The sequence below is a fragment of the Sparus aurata genome, chromosome 17, assembly GCF_900880675.1.
Source record: "Sparus aurata chromosome 17, fSpaAur1.1, whole genome shotgun sequence".
NCBI lineage: Eukaryota > Metazoa > Chordata > Actinopteri > Spariformes > Sparidae > Sparus > Sparus aurata.
The window spans coordinates 31,636,435-31,661,762 of NC_044203.1; the positions used below are offsets into that span (position 1 = coordinate 31,636,435).

Here is a 25,328-nt window from a genome sequence, read left to right on the forward strand (position 1 = left end):
CATCCTGATACGAGTGCTCTATTCTGAAATCGCCCGAGGAGCTATAAGAGCCTTGATCCCGAACCCCGGGTACTTGTTAGTTGGCATTTCAGAGTGAAACACTGACTCACGTCTGTCAACATGGCGAGTCTGCACACCGTGGTGGCCCTGCTGGCTGTGCTGTCCAGCGGGCTGTGTGAGGAGAAAACCTTCTTGCAGCGCGCCGGTTCGGCCTACAACAGCCGACAGTACAGATCTCTGCTTACCGTGAACAACGGAGAGCAGTTTGGAAACTGGACCTGGCCTGAGATGTGTCCGGATGAGTTCTTTGCTGTTGGCTTCAGCATCAGGGTAAAGACACGGACACATTCACATAGTAAAGATATTTGTATCAGTGCAACCCAACTTCAGCAGGGTCGAAGAAAGACGAGCGGGTAACACTTCATTTTACCAAATAACACATTTGAAATTTACTCCCAAATTACCACGATAACAACCTTGATATATATTAAAGATGACCCACCATGATTTGATCATAATATGCTGCAGGTTAGTTAGTAAAGTGGGGATTTCTTTAATACATTTCCAGGATGCTGATCTTTGCCATTTTAGTTTCCAACTCGTTCCTTTCTGGTTATTTCTTTGATACATTTTCAGGAAACTTCCAACTAACTTCCCCTCAGCAGCCCCTAAATTGAAATAAGTTGTTGCAGCTTCATTTCCAGCTATTTTTAGCCCTCTGACTTCTGCAGCGAACTGTACAAAAAAAAGTTTACATTACATTTTCAGCAATTTCTGTACTTTCTGCAGATCTGTGCAACCAACCTGAATGTATTTTTTGTTTTTATTTTATAGTTTAGCCACCATAAATTGCTAATCACACGGCTAATTTCCCACTGGGGCCTAATAATAACGTTTTCACTCCACTCAAGTTAAATGTCAATTTTTTTTTATTTCGAGGCAACAAAACATTAGCAAATAAATTAATAATATTTGTATAATAACTTTGTGTTTGTGAGTGTGACATGAAAAGAGAAAAAAGAGCCTGATTGATTGTTGAATTGGTGGCAGTATACATTGTTCAGAAAAATTAAAATCGCACGACCAGCAGTAGATAAGCAGAAACTAATTGGATGGAAATTTATTTATCAGCTATTTATGAACTGCTTGTTGGAAAAAAAAGCAGAAAAATTTTATTGTTAAATAATATCGGGGTAGTTTTCAATATATTTGGAGATAATTATTGTTGTGAATTGAGGGAAACTTGTTTTGTAATTATAACCTTTTTACCATGAAAGTTACGGACCTGTAGAATAAAATGCTACCAAAAACGTTACTTAAACTTCAGTTTAATGATTTCACTTCCTGACGAGGTGAATCCCAATGTGGCATTTAAGTTTAGAACACAAGTGACAGGCAGAAACACAGAAGTCGCACACTTACAACAACTCAAACGCATTTATTTCTGATTGTCAAGGTCACCGTTTAGCGCGCAGCCTTTTTCAGGACAGCAACAACAATCATCGTAACAAAACGATAATCCTGACGGGTGTTCCAAATCAAGACAATCAACTCGAGGCCAACTGAAGGCAGATTTTATGCTATTTTCCTATTTATAATATCTTCATATATGTCACGTTTATACGCCAGTGATGCCGCTTTAACTCTTCATTTGTGATATTGTACTTTTTTTGTTTACATGGTGACTCAAAAGGTCGGAATTCATTTCACTTGTGTGTGTGACTTTAAACATAAAAAGGTGTATTTGCATAGATAAAATGTAGTGATTGGTGATTTCTTCCTCTTCCTTCCTTCCGTCCTTTCTTTTGTTTCCTGGCTGTTGTCATGTTTCAGTCTGATCCGTGTGGACATGTGATCGGCCTCGAGTCGATTGCCTTGATTGGTAACACGTGTCCTTCTCAGTACAAAAGCCAGTCGGCTGAAGACACTGAAGCAAAGAGCCAGAAGATACAGACGATGAGCTGCTGCTGAAGTTGGAGTTAAAGCGTCAGAGTTATCCACGCTCACCTTTCCTTTCTCCAATTAGTTTTTGCGAAGAGCTAGTTGAAAGGGTTTGACATTGAAGAAACCTCATTTTTAGGGCAGCATCTGTGTGCAGAACAGTGTTCGGTCGCCGCAGCCCTCGCCGTCTCTCCACAGCGGCCCGTAAGCGATCCTCTGCTCATGCGACCTCAATGTGAGAGATTAGGGACGCGAGTCGGAGTCCTCGTTTTTGTGCGAAAATCCATTGAACTGCATTCATGTTCTGCCAGAGCTAATGAGGCTTCAGTGGAGTTAGTCAAATCTTCCGAGTTCAAAATTCCTTCTTTGTGTTGCGATTCCTCCCCTGCAGCTCAGAAACATCACCAACAGGGCAACACAAAGGGGGAATTTGTACCAACTTTGAAAGAAACCAACTCTATTTGGCTAACTCCGAATCCTCGTATTAATTTCAGCTAAGTTTAGGATTGGGGGGGGGGGCCCATCTTATGTTTGAGTCGTGTTGGAGAGCGATCACTTTACAGCCAGTGTGGAGAGGACGAACAGCTACAGTCACCAAGAACTGGTTTGGCGTACGAGTTGGCATGTGATTAAAGTTTAAAGATGGACAAATATCAGATTAAAGCGAGCTCCATTGGCAAAAACCCCCAAACCTAATCACCACAGACCTGAGAACAGCATTTAAAACATCCCTTTATGTGTTAACAATTAACATTTACTGAGAAAAATGTCACCTTTCCTTCAAATTTGGCTGCTGCTTCACAGTAATAAGATAACGAGAAGAAGAAGGAGATAACGAGCAGGTTTGACCGGAGCTGGTGCCGCTTCTGGGAACTGTGTTCTGTTTCCTCAGGTGGAGTCCAACCAGTACGGAGCCGACGACACCGCCCTGAACGGGATCCGCCTCATCTGTGCCAAGGATGAGGACCGCAGCTTCCTGTACTCTGTTGAATCCCACACTGGCTAGTAAGTCGCCCACAACCACTAAAACCACCTTCTAATGAAACATCCTTCATAAAGTTGTAACTGAAAATAAGAAGTAGTTAGGAAATAGAGGAGTTTTATGCCATTAACTGATCCCACTGAAAGGCGTTTATTCTTTCTTTTTGATTGATAATGCAGTTATTAAATGCTATTAAATGTTAAATAAATGCTCATGGGTTTGAAAGATATGACAACATAACAAAGTGCTGCCCTTAAGATACTAAATATGACAAGTTTTGATCATTTTATCCAGTTTGCTCATCTTTAAAAGTCGACAGAATCACCATCAGGCTCCTCTGGCGCTCGGTGGCTTTGTGGTTTCAGAGTTTCAGGCTCATTAACATTTGGAGCATCCAGTGAGAGTTGTGGCAAAAATCCTCATTCAGACAAAAATCTTTTATCTGGTCAACATGTGGAACTCTTTACCGGCAGAACTCAAACTGGATCCTGACTGGAGTCACCGAAGAGAAGTCACGAATGATGTAGCGCTTCTTGTTTTATGGCACTTTATAGTATTTTTTTATTACAGTTTGTGTTTTATATTGCTCTGTTTAAACTTTCTTTTACGTATTTATTGTGGAGTTTGTATTTGTACTGTCGTTTGTGTGTTTGTTTTTGAGTTTTCTGTATTTTAAATGAGCTTAAACGCTGCGGTGTGAGGCATCAGTTTATGCTCCATATGCAAATAAAGTTAAATTAACAAATGAGGGGAAAAAATACAAATTGAAACAAATCAGGACCTTGTTTATATAACAATAGTTCATGAAACAATACCCTTAATGTTAATGAAAAAAAATTAAAACTAAAACAAAAATCAAGAGAAAAACGGCACAAATAAGTGAAGTTATATCAATAATAGGATTTTAAAGAAAAATAGTTTTTTTTTGTGATTTAAAAGATTTTACTCATTCTGATCAATTTGAATTAAATGGTAATAGCTGAAGTTTTCATAACCTAAAACATAATTAAAAAATAAAGTATTAGGGTCGTCGAAAGTATCAATACTTTAATGTTTTTTCAATAACGTGTTAAAAAAAGAGATGATATCCACATCCAAGGCTAAAAAGAAAAATCAATCAATAGAAAAATAAAAAGGCTGCTCAGATAATAACAGTAAACATGTTTTATAAAGCTGTTTTGTGTTCAAGGACAACTTCAAGTCTACAAGAGTTTTATTTGTAAGTGAAGCCGCTAATCTGAATACTTTCTCTGTATCCTCAGAAATATCTGCTTGAATTCGGCCTTCTGATACAATTATTTTCATTTGAGGCGGCCAGCGTACAGCAGGAGGGATTCAGTAATGAACATATCAATGGAAATACTTTCCTCCACCGTCTTTGAGCGTGTCTGCCACTCGTGCCGACATGTTTCCATTGATGTTTTAAGCATGCAGCTGTTTGTTGCGGGGGCCAGATCTCTCTTGTGAAAGAGATCCACGATCGCAGTGGGACTAACCTGGCTGCGCTATAAAGGTTAAATAAGAATTAAGATAAATAAAGTAGGTACTTTGAAAGCAACGGGAAGCTGGAGATTGGCAGTTTCCCATCACGATCAGAGGGGAAATGAAAACTCCGCTCCTGCCAGGATTGCAAATTAGGTGTTCAGATGTTGAAATGTCCTGACGTCCCTCCTGTGTTTCCAGCTCAAATCTTGGATCTTTTCCCATTTTTCTCCCTCTCATGTATTTGCTGCTCTCCTGTCCAGCTTCGGTGACTGGTCCCAGCCCCAGTACTGCCCCCGCGGCGTGCTCACCTCTTTCCAGATCAACGTGGAGCCCCACCTGGGTCTGTTCGGAGACGACACGACCGTGAACAACATCAAGTTCCGCTGCAGCAGCAACCCGCTGCTGGAGGGGCCCGGCATGGACTGGGGAGAGTACGGCCACTGGAGCCAGGAGTGCGTCAACGGAGGAATCTGCGGCATCGAGTCCAAGATGGAGGAGTACCAGTACGGCCTTGACGACTCCAGCCTGAACGATGTGCGCTTCCATTGCTGTAACAAGCCTCAACAGGTAAGACTGAGGGTCACGTAAAGGAGAAGAAAAGCCCAGACAATGCTGAGTGGTTATTATTGAGTTTAATTGTGGTTTATTTTGGCCAGTGAGAACACTTTTACTTCATCTGTGGTGGAGCCAAGACACATGAAAGTTGTCTGAAAGTATTGGAGGAAACCCTAACCTGCAGCAAGATGCAAGAAAATCCATCCCATTCTCCTCGAGACAGGAGTATTATCGACAAAATGTAGTAGTATTAAAGTACCTGTGATGGCTCCTGTGAGTGTAGCATCGAATAGAAATACTCAAGAAGAGAACACTGTACGTAAAGGTACGAGGATATATTGGCAGCCAAAATTCTGTTTTCATTAGCGTACAATCCCCTAAAAATAAGAACTGTTGTGTTTTCTTTACTTAACATTTCATTCAGGATTTTAGCCCTGATTTTCCAGAGACACGCGCTCCTGCCATCAACGATCGTCCTGTGAACTGTTCAAGGACGCGATCGAAGAGCTTAACGATTTGTTCCTGATGTCTACTTGTTATCTAGCAGGCTAAATATCTGTTTGCGTCATTGGCGGGTTTGGGAGCCCAACACTACCCTCATTTTTATTGACGTTGGCTAATGTGATGGATGATTAAAGCACATCGGTTCACACATCGGATCGGTTAACTTGAAAAGAGCGATGGCGACAACCCGAGCTCCTTTCTGACAAGTTCAGTTGTTAAACTCTCTGAAGTGCTATGAAAAAAAAAGCTCACCTCCCCTCATGGACTTTTCTGTCAGATGTATATGAGGATCGATCCAAGTCCCATCCCGATGTTTAACATGAACATGATCAGCTTAAAAACGAGCGATGATGACAACCCCAGCTCTTTTCTGATAAGTTCAGATGTCAAACTCCCTTTTTCTCTAGTTTTCCACATGCTGCTCATCTCTCCTCATTAAATAACAATCAAAAGAAAGACGCTGGTGCTCCAAAAAAAAAACAAATTAATGGTCGTGGACCATTTTCCATCCTCTCACTTGTATTCCTTTTCCTTTTTCTTCCTTGTTTTTTGGCTACAAATCAGCACACAAACAACTTCAGCTGTTGTCATTTCTGTGTGTGATCTTGTAATACATGACCCCTCCTGCCGCCGATCAGTCGTGTAGAGTGCCAACCACGACGACTGCAAGACTCCTGATTACAAGACAGAAAGTTGTGTAGCGTGACCAAGGCTTTAGAGTGAGCCTCTGATATCTGCACAGAGAGAGGATACCCTTTCATGGAGGCCGCCATGTTTTCTACAGTAGCCCGGAACAGACAAACCAAGCGCTGGCTCTAGAGAAGGCCTTTCATGTTGTTTGTGAGGCTGAGGCGAGGGGTATTCAGTTAGTTGTGATCTGCAACCACGCGGCCTGATGCCACTAAATCCCACACGAGATTTTTTAACCCCTTAAGTAACACCGTTCCAACATGGGAACACCCTTCACTAAACGAACACCCTTCGTAAAAACGAATAATTTTTTTTGCTAATAGTTTTAAGCATCAGATCTTAACAGTATATACTCACTGTTGGAAAGCTGAGACTGTCGTGATTATTTTAAGCGCAAAAAAGTTATTTCCAGACCATGTAATAGCCTTCTTAACTCACCATGACACAACATTAGAAAGAGCCCTCTACCGCAAGAAGCAAGAATGCCTACACACCTTCGGAGTGTTCCCTTTTTCCACAGCTACAACGTCATGCTACCATTTTTTTTCCATAGTTCGCCAAGAGTCCATAGAATGGGAATATCCATGTCATTTTACCCAAAACTAGCTACAAGTGTCGAACAAACAAGAAACCCCAGGGTCTTAGCTTTCATCTGAGACCAAGATTATGTTGCTAGGTAAAGGGGTTCTCAAGTTATAAGCCTTTGAATCTCAGTAGGCACTCTTGGAAAAAAAGGACCCAAGCAAAACGCACAGACATGCCTTTAGAAAAAAATTTGTGAAAAATCAATTTTTTTAGTCTTTTGACTTCAAATTTTGAGTGTAGCAAGCTGGGACCTGTGGCTATGGCCTAATTGTGTCTGCTGTGTCCACAGACATACCTGAGCCCTTATATCTTAGTCAGTTTATAGACATTTGAATTGAACGGAAACCAAAACCTGTGTTCAAACCTCTGTAACTCTGTGTCAGTATGTCATAGAATCACACTTACACTTCTAGAAAACTTCTAAAACTTGAGGGTGTTACCTTTCCAATGGTACCAAGCACAGCCTTAAGTCTGAAACTATGTGGGAGCTGTCATGCTTTTAATTTCGGTATGAAGTTTTGGAAAAAGAACCTTAAAATGGGGGCGTTCATGAAGTGGTTTTAAGAATAAAACTTGAGTGAATGTAATCAGTTACTTTCCACCAATGGTTCCAGTGATTAATCCTGCAAATCATAAATGTGTCTGAGATGGCTGTCTCAACTCATCAAGCCGGTGACATCGGGCGACAGAATGTGTTTCATTCAACCTCTCAGCCAATCGAGCGGCTGCGCCCTCAGGATTTCTCATTAACTGGAGAGCTTCTGGTGATGACACTAGATGTTCTCCAGATGTTCCCGGGCGACGGAGATGCCGATCCGGGCTACTTGAGCGACTTAACCACCAGCTGTTCCTCGGGTTTTGTAATGTCCTCGTATTAGCAAGACGGGCAGGAAACACTGCCACAGATTACGCCCCATCCCAGTGATTCATGTACAGAACGTGTTTAATATTAGGGTTTAAGAAATATGATTCAGCCGTGCTCGCTAATGATGAAATTGCAGAAGATATTTACATTTCATGGTTGACTCGCTAATGCCGCTTTGTGAAACGCCGCCCTGGTCTTGACACTTAATTTTCAGCCGTGCCACGCTGTATGTTCTCCACTGATAAACACTGCAGAGGTGAATTATATCAGAGAGCGCAGACAAGACCGCAATGCTTAATCACAGCTACATAGACCTGAATTAGATTTGTTGTTTTCCGCTCTGTTTTTAACCTCTGAGGGGATGATGAGAGATTAATAAGTGAGCAATAACCAAATGACTTTCTGATTTTTTTTTGTTTTTTTTTGTTTGCAAGCCTCAATTTGTTAGTGGGCTGAATCTCAATGAGCCAAATCCTAAAAATACAACAAAGGAAAGATTTTTTTTTTTGTTTTATTCCGGTTCAGATCAAAGAAAATGAGCAGCAGGTTTGACGGCAGACCACCATGGGGTCCTCATGAACACAGAAATACAATCCCATCAGAGCTGTTCTCTCGAGTCTTTTTAAGATATTCCCCACTTTCTGAATATGGATTTTAAATACCAGAATGAGTGTTGGAAGTGTTCTGTGTTCTTATTGATGTCAAATAAACATGGAAGTGTTCAAGAAACAACGGAGAGAACGACCTGAAAATCAGCTGCGAAATGTGAAAGTTCACACAACAACCTCACCTCAACATTAAATTAACAGCATGACAGAGTTTACCAAGTTTTAGTGAATGATCCGGCCCAAATGTTGGTTATTTAAAGTTTTTGCAAAGCATATGTTCACATTTGTTCATACGTTTTAGCCCAAATACCATATTTACCTTCATATCCAAGAGGTGGAGATGATGGTGGATGAGTTGCAGGCAAGAAGGCTTGCAAGCCAGTGACTGCAGTTCAAGACTGCGTTTCAACATTTATAAGTCTGGAACCACAACAAATTTTCAAGTTTGTGCCGACAAAAAACAAATATTTTTGATGGGAGTTCAGGACATCTCCAGCCATTTTTGTGACGCCAAATCGTGTATTTTGAGCCAAAGCATCCTCAAGTGGCCCTCGTGCCTAAACCTAACCAGAGCATAAGCACAGTGGTGTCAAAGATAAAATTGAATATTAAACCTGAGGAAATGTTAAGTTGCTTCACATCCTTAATCCTACACACCTGAATAAGTTGATGGTCAGCGATTCCTCAATAAGTATAGTCAAAGAACTCACTGGTGACTTCTTGTTTCTCGCTGGACATGAACATTGGACATCGGAGTCCTGTGCCTGTTTTAACCCGACCATCCATCCCCTGACGACCCCCAACACAGACTCTTCACTCTTTATACTCCTGCTCCTCATTTTCTCCTTTGCATCTGTAACGTTTACTACAGCTGCTCGAGGTCGCTTCCAAACTCTGGTGATTAAGTTTAAGTCTTGAGCTGCAACCACTGTAAATGGACCTTGAGATGAGATGGATTTGTCAGGTGGGACGTTGAGTTTGGATCTATTTTTTTTAACATCTGAAGGTAGAAGACTTTTCAGGAATAGTATATGCGGTTACCAAATTCAATATCTTCACTGTATTAAACTCCCGCCACTCTTTGCTGTTTATGAATTTGTGTGTGGTGTTTTTTCATCGACAGTGATCGGAGCACGAAGCAGACCTGAGTGGTGTGATCCCGTCCATCTCCACCACCCTGAACTCAAAGACGACTAATGAATAAAAAGCACTCTTGAATTGCTGTTGTCTCTCTGATGATTTCCAGAAAGTCTTCATGTTAATTATGTCAGCTCCTTCCTTTTTTTGAATAGCTCAAACACCACTGGCAGTTCACAGCAGTCTGCCGTGAACTTGACAGCTGTTTCGACGAAGCGATCCTGCTCGGTAAACAAAGTCGAGTGTCACCTTCAGCGGGAAAAACAGAAAGATTAAGGAGCGCCGCTTCGAATCGAGCCCCACATCTGAAGAGCCACTTTTTTTTTTTTTGCATCGTGCCATCCCCTCATCACCTCTCATCAGCGTGAGAGCAGCATGTTTTCATATCCTGGCTAATCAACCAATGAGCTCACAGCGAAGTCCTAATAAGCACGTGTGCACAAAACAGAGCCGCTGACACAGGCTTTTCCAAGAATTCCTGCTGGAACGGAGGTAATTAAGAAATGACAAGAGAGGGGATATTAATTAATTTACAGTTTAAGGCCTGACAAAGGTTGATAAGACAACGATTGGCACACACAGAGGTAATTGTGTTAATTAATCGGTGAGTAGTTAATCTGCTAGCACAGAGTGTGTGCGGAGGGAACTCGAGGACGTTATCAAACACTGCGGTAATGGTTTCCAGAAGATTCTGCAAGTCAAGGCGAAGTGATTATAGTCTTTAACACACAGCGACAGAGTGCCTCTCTGTTATGGTAATTAATACACTCCTGCTGACCTCATATCTGAGTTCAAAGTGTACTTACTGGAGTTAGATGTTCGAGTGCACTTGTTTGGTCTGCTTGGAAAAAACGGATATGCTAATGTGGGCACAAGGAGTGTCGACGAGGTGCGAGGAGTGAGCTCATTTCTAATGTACACCGCAGATATCGTTCTCTTTGCTTTTGTCTCAGACGTACAGACAAATGCCTTTTGAAGTTCTGAGTGTGTGTGTGTGTGTGTGTGTGTGTGTGTGTACAGCAAACCTCACTGCCTCACTAGTGCACACACACACGCTGTGCAGCCAGACTTGGATGAAACCCGCAGAGCTTTACTTTAAATAGCTGTAGAGAAGTGAAAGTTTCCAATGAGACCAGAAGCTTCGGGCTGAACGATACACAAGGAATCTAGAATATCTCCACTTGATTGATTGACTGGTGTCGACATTAAAACACGGAGACATGGTTCCAGTTTTTTACTCAGTCATAACATAATTTAGCCTCAACGAAAAGTTGGAACAATCTGACACAATAAATATAAGATAATGTCACATTGTGTGGAATATGTTGATTTTTGATAATCCTACTTAAAGGGGTATTTCACCTAGGCGGAAAAGAGATCAAATCCAAACAGCAGATGTAAGATTAGCTCCTACATTTCCCATGATGCAGCTCAATAACATATTTCATTGGATCCCCCATCTTTCAAACCGTATGCCACCAGTTTCTAACACATTTTGTTTGATATCATTCCTGGAAATTAATGTTAAGTTATCCTCAAACGCCTTGTCAACACCAGTCAAACCCCAACTGAGTTCAAAGCTGTTGTTGAAGCATTTTGAGTACAGTAATGGTAATGGTTTTTGGGTTCAATGTAAAACTAAACCTGCAGATGGCTTATAGCTACCCCCGTTAGACTTACATGGTCCAAGTCCAAATTTGTTACCAATGTCACTGGAAATAAACACTTTATATGTGTTTATCTAAGAAGATCTCCAGGAATCAGCCAAAAAAGATAATTTTCTGACCACATAATAACCCTTAAACACATTTATATATTTACACTAACTCTGTGCATATACAATAGTCGAATACAAGCGCGTATACAACTAGGCAAATGGATAGAACAGTGTAAACTTGCATTATCATCATTTTCATTGTACAGCAGCTGGCTTTTAAGCAGCTCAGGAGAGAGGCATGGGTGCTCATTGGCTGCTGTGGGCTTCAGTCAGGACATAGAAGCTCCTATTGGGTTAAATGAGGTGTCAGTTGAAGGCCTGAAGGTCAGTCGCCATTTTGATATTCACATGGCACCAGAAAATCAAAGGAAAGCTGGAGTTTCAAAGCGAATTAGTAGAAGATTTTGACCCATGACACCACATGGGATAGCAGTTTGTCAATATTTTACAGCTATTTATGGACATAAAAGTGTATTTTGGATTAAGTATTTTATTGGAATGGATGGACTGGACCTTTGGGAATGTAGCAAGACTGCTTTGTTGGAGTTTTATGGACCAGTGGAAGACCAAGACCAAGTTGGTAAGTTCCCCAAACTTTGTAAGCGATTGTTTGTTTGTGGTGTTGGATGCTTGTTAATTGTACTTGCTGTTGTCATTGCATCTTAAAACGGTTTGAATGAATCAAATCACATGAATCTAAGCTTTCCATTGGTATTAGATACATATTCCGCTGATCAATACTCATGATGAGTATCAATGATCACTTCAGTGCTTGTATGTAGGCATCCTGTGTGTTTTGAGGTGTTGGACATACACTAGATGGCAGCGCTGCGTCAACCGGAGCTTTGAACCAAATCTCCCCAGAAACACTGACTGTTGTGCCATGTCACATCCAGTATAAACATGTGAGACTGATTTTTATGGGTGTAATGAATTCTGAATCAATCAATTCACCTCTGAACACCTGGCAGAGCCGCGCAGCTCCGCCTCACACTGAGCCTCGGGAGCCCTCTGGGGACCGACACCGAAAAAAACCTGCATTCAATCAACCCTGAACGGTGTTTATGACATCCTGTACCTCGATCATGAAAACATTTCTTCGCTCCAAAAACATGCTTCATTATGCAAAAACACGCTGGCCTCAGCAGGTCTGTGTGCAGCATTACCCCTGGGTTCTGGGATGTAACGCCCCGGGTCATAAGTTTAATATCCAAACCACAGGCTCGATGTGTTTCTGACCAGCTTAGTTTCTCGCCAGCGGTCCCCAATCTGCCTCGAGAGCCATTAACGCCTCCTGTAGTGAACAGAATGGATATGGTGCTTGCGGTTTTGGTTGAAGGGAAAGCCCTCCTCTTAATGACCTTACGCTCCCATGGGCTCCGAGCTCATGATAGATCACCCCGGCTGTGTGGACTCAACTGTAAATATGGTTCTGTTCATAAACACTGTAGGGGTATTATCACCCGAGCTGCTGGTCTTATGTGAAATATTGATGCAGGAGCCGCAGTTTTGGGGCTGAATGGTGTTGTTTTGATGCGAGGGGGGGAAATGAATAGTGTTGTTGTGGCGTTGGGGTGTAATAACTATAAACTTGATGTATTCTGAGGGTTCCACGGTGATGAAGGTAATAACCAGACGGAGCAGAAGTTCTTCTCTCTTAGAGAAAGTAGTAATTCGGGGTCTCTAAGTGTCACTTCCCTGCTGCATTCGGCTCCTTCCTGTATTTTCACCGTGCTCAGTGGACTGAAGTCGTCATTCCATCTTCCAGTTGCTTTCTGCGTTTCTCCGCGGGCTGTGTGGACCGTCTTTGTGTGGAACTGGAACACAGGAAGAAGTTGTTTTTCTCTGGTTAATGACACAGAGAGGACTGGAGCAGGAGGACTGAATGTTGTCTGCTGATTGTGAAGGTTGCAGGTACGGCTGAGTACACAAATCTGGTCTTGAGAGGGTTTTTTTTTTTGCTTTTCTTCTTCTATAATCCCAGACATGTCCCTGCCTTGTGAGTGTCTCTCAGACTGGAAAGGCCGCTCTGCTGTCAGCTCCACATAGAGATGCTGAATGATTATAAGTTCTTTAATTGCATTTATAAGTGCAGGTTGTCACGAAATCAGACTTTAAAACTTCAATGCAATACTAGTATAAAAAACATACTTGATACGTCTTTCAGCGTCACAGCAAAAAGAGAAAAACGTCCTTTAAAATAGAATAATTTATTTCTCATTTTTCTTATTAGCAACCTGCACACCAAGCTGGTAAAGAACAAATTACACAAGACATTTGTAGTAATGTTAAAGAAACAGTTCACCCAAAAATGTAAATCTAGTCTTAAACTTCTCACCACCATGTTCATGTAACGCCGTTCATGTAAGGTGAAGTTTCAAACTCATTTCTGAAGCTTCACATCAAAACAGCTGTGTAGCTTTCTCCTCAACAACTGAAGTAGATGGGGACATCTTTTAAAATTTAAAAAACCCAACCAAAAATAAACGTGAAACTGCTCCAGACAGCTTGTCCAGTGTAATCAAAGTCTTCAGCAGCCCAGAGATCACAAATATATTATTCACGCCCTTTTTTTTAAAGCCAAGAATCATCACTGTAATAAGCTAAAAGTGTTAGCAGCCAGGTGCTAGCACAAGCTCGACCCAAGGTGTAAATTTGTCTTTTCAAATAAATCTCAGATCTTTTGTAATGTTTAAAATAAGTCCCCATCTTGTCCAGTAGAAAATGAATTTACATTTTTGGGTGAACTATTCCTTTAATATCCTAACAGCCTTGGGTTGTCAGTCTGTCTTTTTTTTTTTTTTATATCTGAGGTTCTTTTGATACTGTCGAATGTAGATATTGTACTTTTTAAAACATTAAAGTATTGAAATATCTGCACTTTTAACACCCTTTTGTAAAATCCAGCAAGGAAATATTATTTTTTTAATTATAATTATGTTTTTTCTTTGACTTTTTTTGGACATGATTTTACCAAATAATTCAAAGTTAAATCCACATCGTACCACTGAGTGATTTTAGTTGCAGTATATCACAGTTGTCTTGCAACTAGGCCCTTTTTTTGTTGTTTTGGACTTGATCTGGAGTCAAACACACACTTAGACGTTACTTAAATGCACAGAATTTAATTTATGCCGCTCAGGGTCTCTCAATCAATAAACAAAACAGAAGACGTTAAGTATTTTGGGATCATGGGAGTTGTTGTCTTCATTGTTAAATAACCACCAGTGCTGAAGAAAAATCTATCCGAGAGGTCTCGGGCAGAAATGAGCACCGACGAGGTAATGTTTAAAAGTTTTAGTTACGCAACAGTTTACCGGGGAGTTAGGACATTGTTGGACACGCTACATATTATTTCTTTAAGAGGTCTTGTCTGCTTCCCGTTTGCAGGATGTTTGCGCCTGTGCTCATTTTTCTTCTCTTACCGGAAAAATGAAAACCCTGAAAAAGTTTCGCACTTGAGCGTTGAAGCTTTAACAGCCGTCGCCTCAACAAACGGACGCTTCATCTCCGTTGACACAAAAGAAGCGAGGACACGTGTACACATTAAATATAAATCATTTTATAATATACAAATTGTACAGATGTCATGAACAATAGGAATGTGGACATACTCAGGATAGCAAAGATAAAGAATACTTCTTCTTCCTCGATAGCAAACACTGCTACGCAGGTGACATCAGCACATGATCAAAGATACTCAACATTCAAGATGGCAGCCGAGGTGATAAAAAAAAACAAAAAAAACATCAGAGACAAAAAAAAAAACTAAGAATACATTTTCCAGAGGCTGTGAGCAAGCTAAAGTGACAACACAGAAAAGAAAAAATGACGGCATCCTATTGTATCATGTTCTGTCATTTCTACTCTGCCTGTTTCACATCATAGTAGCACACAGGAAATGAACCATTACATTTTTCTTTTTTTCTTTTTTTCTTTTTTTTTACAGCGTTACCAAGAACAATTGCACCAGCGCCACTATTGAGGCTCAGACAGTTATGCTGATATAAGACAGGAAACTGTATATTACCCTTTTTTTGCTACACAGACGAGTAGAGGGCTGCAAATGTATATTTAAGTCTAACATTAGTCAAAGGTCTCCTTCTTTTCACGGACGGCTGCGTTAACATGGTTCGGCATCATTTAGCTGATGAAGTGTCAGATCCTGCCTCGCTTCGCTCTCCCTGTCTGTGTTTTGCCTTTTCTTTTTTGGTAATACCAGACGAAAAAAACAGAACAAAAATCACAATTACCCACAGTCCCCTGGAGTGTACTCGTGTCAGAGGTTAGACTGCACCGCAAGCAATCAGCCCTTATCAGGGGAAGATGGGGCGCTGAAGGCCGCGGCCTCAGGTGGGACGGACGGATACAGGCCCGGTTGTGACTTTTGTCAAGGTTACAATCAGCCATGTTTGTGGATGTCGGACAGAGATGTAGCGGGAGTGGAAAAACAATCATGTCACGCGAGATCATCTCGCCGCTTAACTGATTTTCCAAAACTCTGCTCCTCTAGATAGAGAGGAATACGATCCGTCTGTTTTCACAGGATGCCAAAAGGGGAATAAATGTCACAGTTTCAGATAAGAGAGAAAACAAAAAAACGAAAAAAAGAGGTTAACACTGAAATACATTTGTATTCATGAAACAGAAAGATGACAGTTTATCTCCACGCTGGAGAAAATGTAGAAATTGATTAAATCTGACGAAAAAATAAGTTGACCAGGATTCAGCAGGGGAAATTTCCCCCCCGCAAATATATTCATGATGATCTCGTCAGCTATCAAACGGCTTCGTCTTCTGGTATTGCCTTTCATACTTCATCTTTGTCACATTCTGACAAACGTGTGAAAAGTGACAGCTGAGTCCCCGGCAGCTCTGATCCGAGAGGCGGCGCAAAATATTTCTTGAATACAATAAGTGCTTATTAAAGCTCAAACAGCCGAAAGCTAGAAGCAGCTGAGAGAATGAAGTTTTGGGGGGTGGGGGGGGGAATAAAATGAAATAAAATACCACAGAGAATATTATGATATGACTTCATATCTTATTTTTCGATATAGTGGTTATGTTGTCATGTGCTCGTGCAAAAAAACTCCTGTGTACAGCTGTGGAAAATCCATTCCGGCTCATATGTGACCCTTGACCTCGTCCGCCATTAGCGATGACCTCACGCTCGCAAGGTCCGGGCTCTGTCATAGTGGAGGGGCGAGAGGACAAGGAGCATATGTTTCAGGGGGGGTCACATAGGCGGTGACCCCTTCGGTTTTTAAAAACCAACAACAGCCCTCGGGAGGTAGCTCGAAGCGTCAGTCAGAAATACATTTTTAAGCAAGCTTTTTTTTTTTCTTCTTCTTTTTTTTTTTTAGCGGAACAGCAGAGGCAACGCGAAGTCACCGTTAAAAATCTCCTGACTCAGAAAACAGAACATTCACAACAGCAATCATAATAAAAAAAAAAAAAAAAACTGCTCTCAAAAATAAATCCCAAAAAAAAAAAAAAACATATCACACTTCAAAATGATGTATCCCCCTCACTCTGAATGCCAGTAATAAAACAGGGAACGACAGCTTCAAAATACCAACACGGACTGTAGCAAAAAACTCTCCTGTTCGACTAGAACAAACATAGAACACTTAAAATCACCATTGTGCCTCTAAAAGACAGTTTTCTAAAAGCGGATTGTGGGCCATTTACAGTATAGTAATAAGGCTAAGCTGGTCACAGTTTTCATATTTTCTACTCTACACAATAACACTTTGCCATTTTAACATTGAAAAAAATCTCAGCGGCGGGCGGAATTCATTAAGGAGAGCACTTATTCGGCATAATCGATCTTACTTTGAAGAGTTTCAACCCTCCCCCCCCCCCACAAAAAAAACAAAGGAGACACCGAGGTATCATCTGTTCTCGTAAAACAAAACGATCCAAATTATGACAAATTATAGTCCGCGTAAATCAGGACGGCAGGTAGTTTAAGTTCCTCGATTAACTGAATGCAAACGTTTTAATAAATAGGTTCTTCTGACGGGTGTTTGTGATGGAGTGCGCGCACGTTCTCGCGCAACACTCCTTCCTCCTCAGTGCAAGTGCTTCCCTGTGACATCAGCGGTAAATCTGAAGGCTATTTCGCTCGACACGTTTGAGGTGTTGTGCTGTCAATATCTCCGCCAATAAGTGACCCCCTCCCCCTCCCCCTCCCCATTATAAATGCATGATTCCTGACAGATACCCCACTGACAAAATCCATTAGTGAGCTAATGAGAGCTCCGCACCGTGAACGTCGCCACCCCTCCCTCCCCTCTTTTATTCCCCCCGTTTTTTTTTTTTTTTTTAAATGGAAAGCTACTTGATGCCGTGAAAACAGCACATTATGACTTGCTTATTGTCAGAAATGATGTCTGGTAAGAGGTGCTTAAAGAGCTGGAGGTAAAATAATGAAGGGAATCTCAGCGGGGACACGCGGGACGCACACGGCCGTTACTTTAAATGAGCCTATTTATTTCTTTTATTTGACTCCGTAACGCTCCGCAATCGCTCTCAAAACTCTCTTTTGTCCCAATTTCTCCGTCTCAATCTCTCGGTTAAAAACAACAAGGCTCGCTCCTGACCGCACGGCTTCACCTCCGCTTCCACGCTTGACAAGGGCTTTTGTTTGTGGCCGTCGACTGGAATTGTAATTTTTCAAAAAAATTTACCTTTTTTTTTTCGCGTGGAAGTAAATCCTCGCTCGAGCTAACTAGGTGCATCTAAGTACGAGTTCTGCCCTTGAGCTGCAAAACATTCAGCTGAATTTCACATCCTTATCTGACTTCGGCTTTGAATATGGAACATTCTGTATGCAAGGTGGGCTTAGCACACCACACCAAAGAGTGATTATCGGCTCTCTTTGAAGCACTTGACGGCTTAGAGCTCAGCGTAAACAATTATCTCTACACCCTACTTTGGATTGCCTGTCGCAACAAACGCCTTTCCCATCACCTCTACCGGCGTCTCTCCTCCAACTTCCCTCCACATCGCAACTCAACACTGTACGGTGCACAGAACGAAAGGAATGGGGAGGTGGTGACGCAGTCTGTGATCACGTAAGACGCTTCTCTGAGCACACGTGCCCTTGTATTGTCAGTCATGATGATGTCACGATCCTGCCTCTCGGGTTTTCTCGGAGCTGACTGGTGTTGTTTTTTTCTGAAGAGAGCTGCTCGACTCTCAGGCGAGCGAACACCTTGTAACAGGTGATATATCTCCGTAGATGTATTTAGGACGTGTATGTTTCTCAAACTATTTCCTCAAAAGCAGGCAGAGAACTTTTTCCTCGATCCGCGAGAATTCAAGATCAAACGTCGCTGCTGTTCTTGACGCCAAACTCCTCGTTCCGTTTTAAAGACCCGGTCACGCCGGAAAGCGGCAGAGTGTAATTTATCCCTGCGCCTTTTGGGAAAATTTGTAGCTCTAGAGGCTTGATGACATAGGCACTAGTGGGTTTCGTGGGGTAATATTATTTTATTCTAAACATATGACGACCTCGGAATGAACTGAATCAACTATCTGTCTCCAGAATCAGCCTCCCTACCTTTTTAAACTTCCATGTTCCGAGTATGGATACAGATAGATGACGAGCGAACCCACAAATATCTTAGATTCCATTTAAAAACGAACTGATTTCGCCTCTGACTTAGTTTTATGTGATGGTGTGACCGGGCCTTTAAACTGATTCTCCTTCCTCCCAAGTAAAAGAAGATTGCGATCATCTTTCTAGACACTCAACCCACCCCCCCCATGTCGGACCCGGTCCAGCTATTCCAGTGTCTCCACATCGACTATCCTGCACCAGCGACTCCATGTTTCGGATATATACATTCAGTGTGTGTGGTTATACAGCAGGGCTTACGTCTGAAAATACATGAAATCGTTCTGTCGCTACACTGCGGCAGGTTGCGCGGGGAGTCATCTGATGAAAGATGGTAGTTTTGGAGAAATGCTGCAGCGATGGGGGAGGATTAAAGCCCCTTTTTGATTTGGATCAGGGGGCAACACTGAACCAGTTCTCATGATGGGGAATTCGAGAGGTAGGGTGGGGGAAAAACCTTCGACCTCGACTACGCGGGGCTACTCTTGAGTCTCCTCTGGGCTTTGATTATTTGGTGTGGCCGGTGAATCTGCCACGATCTCCTTGGCGACGACCTCCGCGCCCGCCGGCTCTTCCGTCTTGCATTTGATCGCGCTCTCTTCGCCCTCGTCTTTCTCCTCGTCCGTCTCGACCCCGTTTTCGATCACGGCTTCAACTTCCGCCCCGCCGCCGTCCTCCTTTTCTTTGGTCTCGCTCTGCGTTTCGACAGTCGCAACGATTTTCGTCACCTCGTGGACCTCCCCCTTTCGCAAAGGCTCTCCGTTCTCCTTTGATCCATCGATCTTCTCTTCTTCCTCTTCTTCCTTTTCGTCTTTCGTCTCTGCTCCCCCATCTTTCTCCTCAGCAGTCTCTACGCTGATTTTGATCCCATCGTCGATCTTTCTATCTCCCTCACACCTCGCCTCCCCCTCTCTCGACGTCTCACTTTCTCTTTCTCCCTCCGCATCTGTTGCGTTCACCCTTTCATCCCCGCTCCTGTCTTCCTCTCTCTCAGCCTTGTCTCTGTCATCCAGAATCTTGGGATCCTCGGCGTCCTTCTCCGTTTTCGTCTTCTTCTTCTTCTTGTTCTTCGCCGTGTCTTTGATGCAGTTCTTGTTGGACTTGCTTCGGGGCTTGAAGATCAATTTCTGAAACATTCAAAATTAACATTAGCATGTTAGTGGAATGTAAATCTTTGAATATGCTTTTGGGGCACCAAGAAGTACACACAGACTTAATTAAGAATGGATCAAGAGTGGATCTAATATTGTCCTGGGATAATGAGCTAATTCAAATGAGTCTCACTGATGCCAGGAAGGAAATTGAGGCCATTTTGAGGGGAATTATTGGTGGCCCCGAGGCCGGCAGTCTGACCAAACAAACAGAAAAAAAGCGAATGCAATATGTCCTCAATTACTTGAACAACTTCTGCAGCGTTCCACACAGCGCAGGGATAGAGAGGGAACTTGGATAAACTGCAAAGAAAATCTTGTTAACGCCAGCAATTCCCTGAGTCTTCGGGGCCTATTAAATTTGTTGTTGTGACGGCGGTTTAAACGCGGGTCACAGAAAGCGTCAACATGGATTCATTCCACTGCGGACAAAGGTTAGCTTTAGAGGTTATCACCACTATTCAGGGTCGCCGAGGAAGCATTACCAACCCAGCTTCCCCAAACAACATTCGTCTGTTGAAGAACTCCTGATATCTCAAACAGAGAGGAGTCCATTCACATTTGTCCGGCGCTGTGTGTGTGTGTGTGTTTGGCTTCCCTAAAACAAAAACAGCTGCGGGATTGGAGGTGGCGGAAGGTGATGTTGGTCTTGGATATATGTTAAGGAGCTGACAGAAGGACTGGTGGGAGAAAACCCCAATTTGCCAAGAAATACATAAAAGGAATGTGAGGTCGCGTACCTTTGATTCCCTCCTCTTTCGGCCCAACACGGGTCTCTGCAGGAAAACAATCTGCTTGGTGGACAGACTTCCATCACTGAAAGAATGAGGACAGAGAGAGATGAAGAGAGTGGAGAGGATCATTTTGAAAAATGTTGGCAATTCAAGAGGTCTCTGAGATAATTTAATTCCTCAATCAAACACTTCTTTTTGAAATGATGAAGAATAAAAAGAGAATGATTAGGAGATCAAACTAAGCTGTTCCCACTTGCTTTTCATTTTTTTTTGCTCATTTTCAGGTTCCTAATGTTATTTTGTGTTACTACTAGAATACATTTACATGTCTTAATGCTAAAAAACCCAAATTCTTCTCTTCTTTCCAGTGCTACAGCTCTGTATTCCCTCTCTGTCTGAAACGCTCTGTTTTTGCTCCTGTCTCTTTAAGGCCCCTCCTCCTGAATACCCAGCCTGCTCTGATTGGTCAGCTCACGCACGTCTGAGCCGGCACCACTAACAACAACAGAGCAGCTTTGTTAATTCAGTTATTACGTGCCAAACTAGCTGCAGGACGTAAATGACAAAAAATGTGTGACATGGGGATGTTTGTGATGTCATAAAGTCACGGAATTAAAGGCGGGACTACTGACGAGGCGTTTGAGGAGCAGCGTTTTCTGTGGGAGAGACGAGCTTCTGTCGGTGTGGACTTTGACCTTTTTAACTTTCAAGATCTTTTACATGCACGAGAACCTTAGACACACGTAAACATCGACAGATTCTTCATTATTTATTGTTTTCGTTGCCTGACAGATTGCTGCGAACTCCGAGATAAACACGTATAATTCATGTGAGTTAAATCCTGGGATAACACAGCGTCATCCACACTCTTTCTGACCTTCCATCACGATAGTAGCGTGATCGCCGGCCGCAGCTCATGCTTCACACCCTTATCTGACAGTTTAAGGACATAGGCTCACATTTGTGGCCCAACCTCTTCACTGCTGTCATCTATCAGTGTCATTTCCCCACTTTTCCCCCCACTTGAAAGTGATTTTTCGCATGCAGGGGGGGAGGGGGGCGGATCTTGACGTTTCCCCGAATGTCTGTATGCAACTCGTGAACGCCCTCGGCTTCTCAGAACACGCATTTCGTCTCTTTTCCTCAATTTCCCAAATATAATCCTCCGTCCCATGCACATGTCACACTCCTGTGTTCTGAGAGGGATAATCTGCTCGTGCTGACAGATTAATCGTGGCAGGAAATGCAGATTCATTTCTGAGTAGGCTTCCTGTCTCTCACGCTTCGCTCTCACTCCTGCGTCTGCTCATCTTTGTCATGCACAGCTCCTTTTCACCGCCCGGCGTTCTCACGCCACTAGCTCAGTTTACCTCTCTGCTTTTATCTCCCGTGACAGACGCTTTTGTGACAGTTTCATTGTTCGTTTCTGCTTTATTCCTTTCCATTATGTTTTGCTATTATCGGACAGGGCTTAAAAGGAGATACGCTGTCCCGTGCTGCTCTCTGACACAAGTTCAATAACACGCGCGCACACACACATGCACACAAAGGTCAGATGCTGTCTAAAGTTAAGCCGCCCGCTCAACCGCGCACATGAGGAAAGATGGCAGGTTTATGATCGCTGCAGAACCCTAAAAGCCGGCAACAAATCTTCCCTTTCTCAACATCAAATGGGTTTTGAGACTCCTCCAGCAGAAGGCTTACTATCTAAACCATTCAAAGCCCCACCGCAACTTCTTTTTTTTTTCCATTACCTCCTTCCTTCCACCATTTATCCATACTGCCATTTTCTGGGGCTGTCAAGAATGCTGGATGGCTTTCTGGGCGAATCATAGTTGAAAACTAACTTGAAGTTCCCGGCAAAAAGCCCCAGCACATTAAGCTCGAAAAGGGAGCGGATGGCTTAGAAAATTACAGGCCTTTGCCGAGCCTACTCTTGCCTGTCAGTGCCAGCCGAGCTATTATGACTTGAAGCCATACAGAACAGCAATAGCCTGTGTCAATTTACGGCTGAATGTACTCGTTGCTGGCTTCATCTATAGGGGAGAAGCGCACCTATGCAGCAAACTGACACTTATATATATATATATATATATATATATATATATATATATATATATATATAGAATAAGGTAAGGTAAAAGCATTGGCACATTAAAATGCTGCACCCAAGAAATACAAAGACTCTCTAACGCAACGCACTGATCACTATTTAGTCTCCAACGAATTTAGACACCTGCGATAATTAACCAATTTATCCGAACCTTCTTGTTTCCTTGTTCACTCGCCTCGTCGTTAATGCAGGAGGAATTCACATTTACTGTAGTTAATGGCTCCAAAATGTAATTACCATCTGCATTAATTGAATGCGGCGAGCATGGATGCATGCTCGGAGACAACTACATGAATTAATGTTGTGTGGAGGAGCCGCTGAGCACCAGTTAGCATTAATTTCAGACGCCGCTGAGATCACTGACACTCATCCGACCCCTCCAGATGAAGTGCAGAACTGCGAGCCCCTCAGACGACGACACACACACACAAAAAGAATGCATTTTGCACATTTTCCTATTTAAAAATGGAGGAGTCAACACCAGGAAAAACAAGTGTAATGAGTATTGCTAATCTGAAATAGATCATCAACCATTATTCCGGCGTGCAAAATGCTCTGAAGGCAGGGAGAGAAATGAGCTCCGTCTTGTACTGTATCTAGGGCGACTCTGATTAATTAGCCATGTTGTGCTGTTGTGTTGTGGCATTTTGAGCGAGAGGAGAGAGAGAGAGAGAGAGAGAGAGAGGCAGAGGGAAGGTGGGGGGGATAAAAAAAACAAAAAAACAAAGGATGAAAATAGAGAGGTAATTAATCAGACGTGTTGTGAAAGAGCAGCAAACATGACCGACCGAGGCGGCGAACAATCGGTCAGCGCGCTGATGGAAACGCTACACGCACACTTCATCAGTCCTGACACACCACAACATTATATTAAAGAATAGTTTCACATTTTAAAACCAATACTTGAGCGCCTGGGCTGAAGTGTATTCACGCTGGAGCTGTTATTGGTCGTGATCCTTTCTCCTGTCTGAACAAAGATCCCTATTATTTATGCTCAATGTGAGACATGTATACACGCGAGTCCTCTGTCTGCACTCTGCGTTCGTTTAATTGGTATTTGTGCAACGCCCTCTGAAAGCTTGCGGATGCAGATGAAACGGGCAGTGATGGTTATATCGTCTATGATGGATGTATCCATTTTTGTAAACGCTTATTTACATTTACATTCATGTAAAGTGACAGGAAGACAACAGTTGGAGCCTTTACTGTGTGCAAAAAAGGCATTCTAACGTTTGGCCTCAGTGTGAGTTTGTCAGATGATGCGTGGATCCTCTCAGGTTACAGTCTTATATAAAATCACCTCGTACCTTCTTGTGCAATGTTTCCGTGCTTCGCCGAAGCAAAAGGGGCAGGAAGTGGGGAACACTAGCATAACCGGCGGTGCAGCTGAACTTTGGACACAGGCGTACGTTTTGCAAAGTTCAAGGACTGTGGGTTTTGGTCCCAGTCACTGAAATCGACTCAGAAGCTGCTTTGTAGTCCGGTGGTTTGGTGGAGAAGTCTGAAGAGGCTCTGGCTGCTATTTGTCTTTTAACATGATAATAATAATAAGGCTGATGGTGCACTCTTTCACAATGAGTAACAGGGGACTTACCCTTACTTTTCATCTACTTGTGAGCTTATTTTTGCTTTTGTGATGACTAATCTGCCATCAGCAGTTTGTTTTCATTCTGTTGCTATAGGAACCACAGTTATGTCGCAAGTACAACTGAAAACAAGCGTCTCATAGCTCTAAGAATCTCCCTTATTACAGAACAAATGTTTGTCTACAGTAACCTCCTGGAGGATTTCACCCCTGCACCAAGCACCGGCTTACACACAATTTTCTTGTAGTCTTTTGCTCATGATTTTTAAGTCAAAGCGTAGACATCTCAATTATTCTAAACAAAAACAAACACTTTCACTAATGTCGGGTTGGAGGCCGCCGGGCCACAGACTGAAGAAAATGACAGCTTGAGTTCGGCCCAAACTAGCAGTTAGTCCGAGATGTCTTGTGTAGATAGATATCAAAGAGTAACACAGAACATAAAAACAAGCCCAGCAGCCCCCAAATGTCAGATCAAATCATTGTGTTTTACGATATACGGGATCTTTAAACATCACAGCTGAAGATAAACAGAAATAAACATGTTTGCACATTTGACAAAAATGTCACCATGACAATAAACCGCCGGTCGTCTAGTGACTTCCAGAAACGACTTGTTAGCGTGATGTCACAAACGTCACAACCGTAACTTTCACAGTTACACAGCAGCTAAAGTTTCACTTTGACAAATCTGTGATGGCTAATGGTATCAGGGCGTCTTTATTCTGATCCCCAAAATGTCCTGTTGTTGTTGTTGTTGGAATATTATCTGACTGCATCTGTTTTGGTTTTGTCGACTTGTGTGTGATACACAAAATGCCAAGCTAGCCATTAGCTCTCTGGAAGCTAATGTGTCGCTAATACAGCGTTCTAAGTGACTGTTAAATTACCGTTGGGTGATCTTCGTTGAATACTTCAGTACTACTCTACTAATTAATATTAGATGAGCTCTTGTCTCATCCTTTTCTGATTTATGACTTTCCGATAATGTTTTCCGACTGTTTTCACGTTGCTGCCTGTTTAAGGGTAGTTACACAGCCTATATACTAATA

The 25,328-nt window shown here is 42.4% G+C and overlaps 2 protein-coding genes across 3 annotated transcripts in view; one reads left to right on the forward strand and one right to left on the reverse strand.

Annotated features, from left to right (window-relative positions):
• Positions 1-20: 20 nt before the first annotated feature.
• Positions 21-9,433, forward strand: LOC115567286 (vitelline membrane outer layer protein 1 homolog). The gene is made up of 4 exons (XM_030393688.1): positions 21-330; positions 2,834-2,946; positions 4,669-4,975; positions 9,339-9,433. Exons 1-4 carry the CDS (start codon positions 121-123, stop codon positions 9,339-9,341), a joined length of 633 nt encoding a protein of 210 aa, XP_030249548.1. The 5' UTR covers positions 21-120; the 3' UTR covers positions 9,342-9,433.
• Positions 9,434-14,611: 5,178 nt separating this feature from the next.
• The window catches only part of rftn1b (raftlin, lipid raft linker 1b), a 125,596-nt gene continuing 114,879 nt past the window's right edge, over positions 14,612-25,328 (reverse strand). For both annotated transcript variants that reach the window (XM_030393680.1, XM_030393681.1), the window contains 2 exons: positions 20,585-20,660; positions 14,612-19,820 (listed from right to left, as the gene is read on the reverse strand). In XM_030393680.1, the coding sequence (XP_030249540.1) occupies positions 19,173-19,820; positions 20,585-20,660 (724 nt within the window). In that variant the 3' untranslated portion in view covers positions 14,612-19,172. The remainder of the gene's footprint in view (positions 19,821-20,584; positions 20,661-25,328) is intronic.

Bases quoted from the DNA above. Each gene is read 5' to 3' on its own strand.
- LOC115567286 (XM_030393688.1), top strand. From the start codon at position 121: ATGGCGAGTCTGCACACCGTGGTGGCCCTGCTGGCTGTGCTGTCCAGC. The intron at 331-2,833 runs GTAAAGACACGG...CTGTTTCCTCAG, and splicing joins CTGTTGGCTTCAGCATCAGG to GTGGAGTCCAACCAGTACGG. The intron at 2,947-4,668 runs GTAAGTCGCCCA...TCTCCTGTCCAG, and splicing joins GTTGAATCCCACACTGGCTA to CTTCGGTGACTGGTCCCAGC.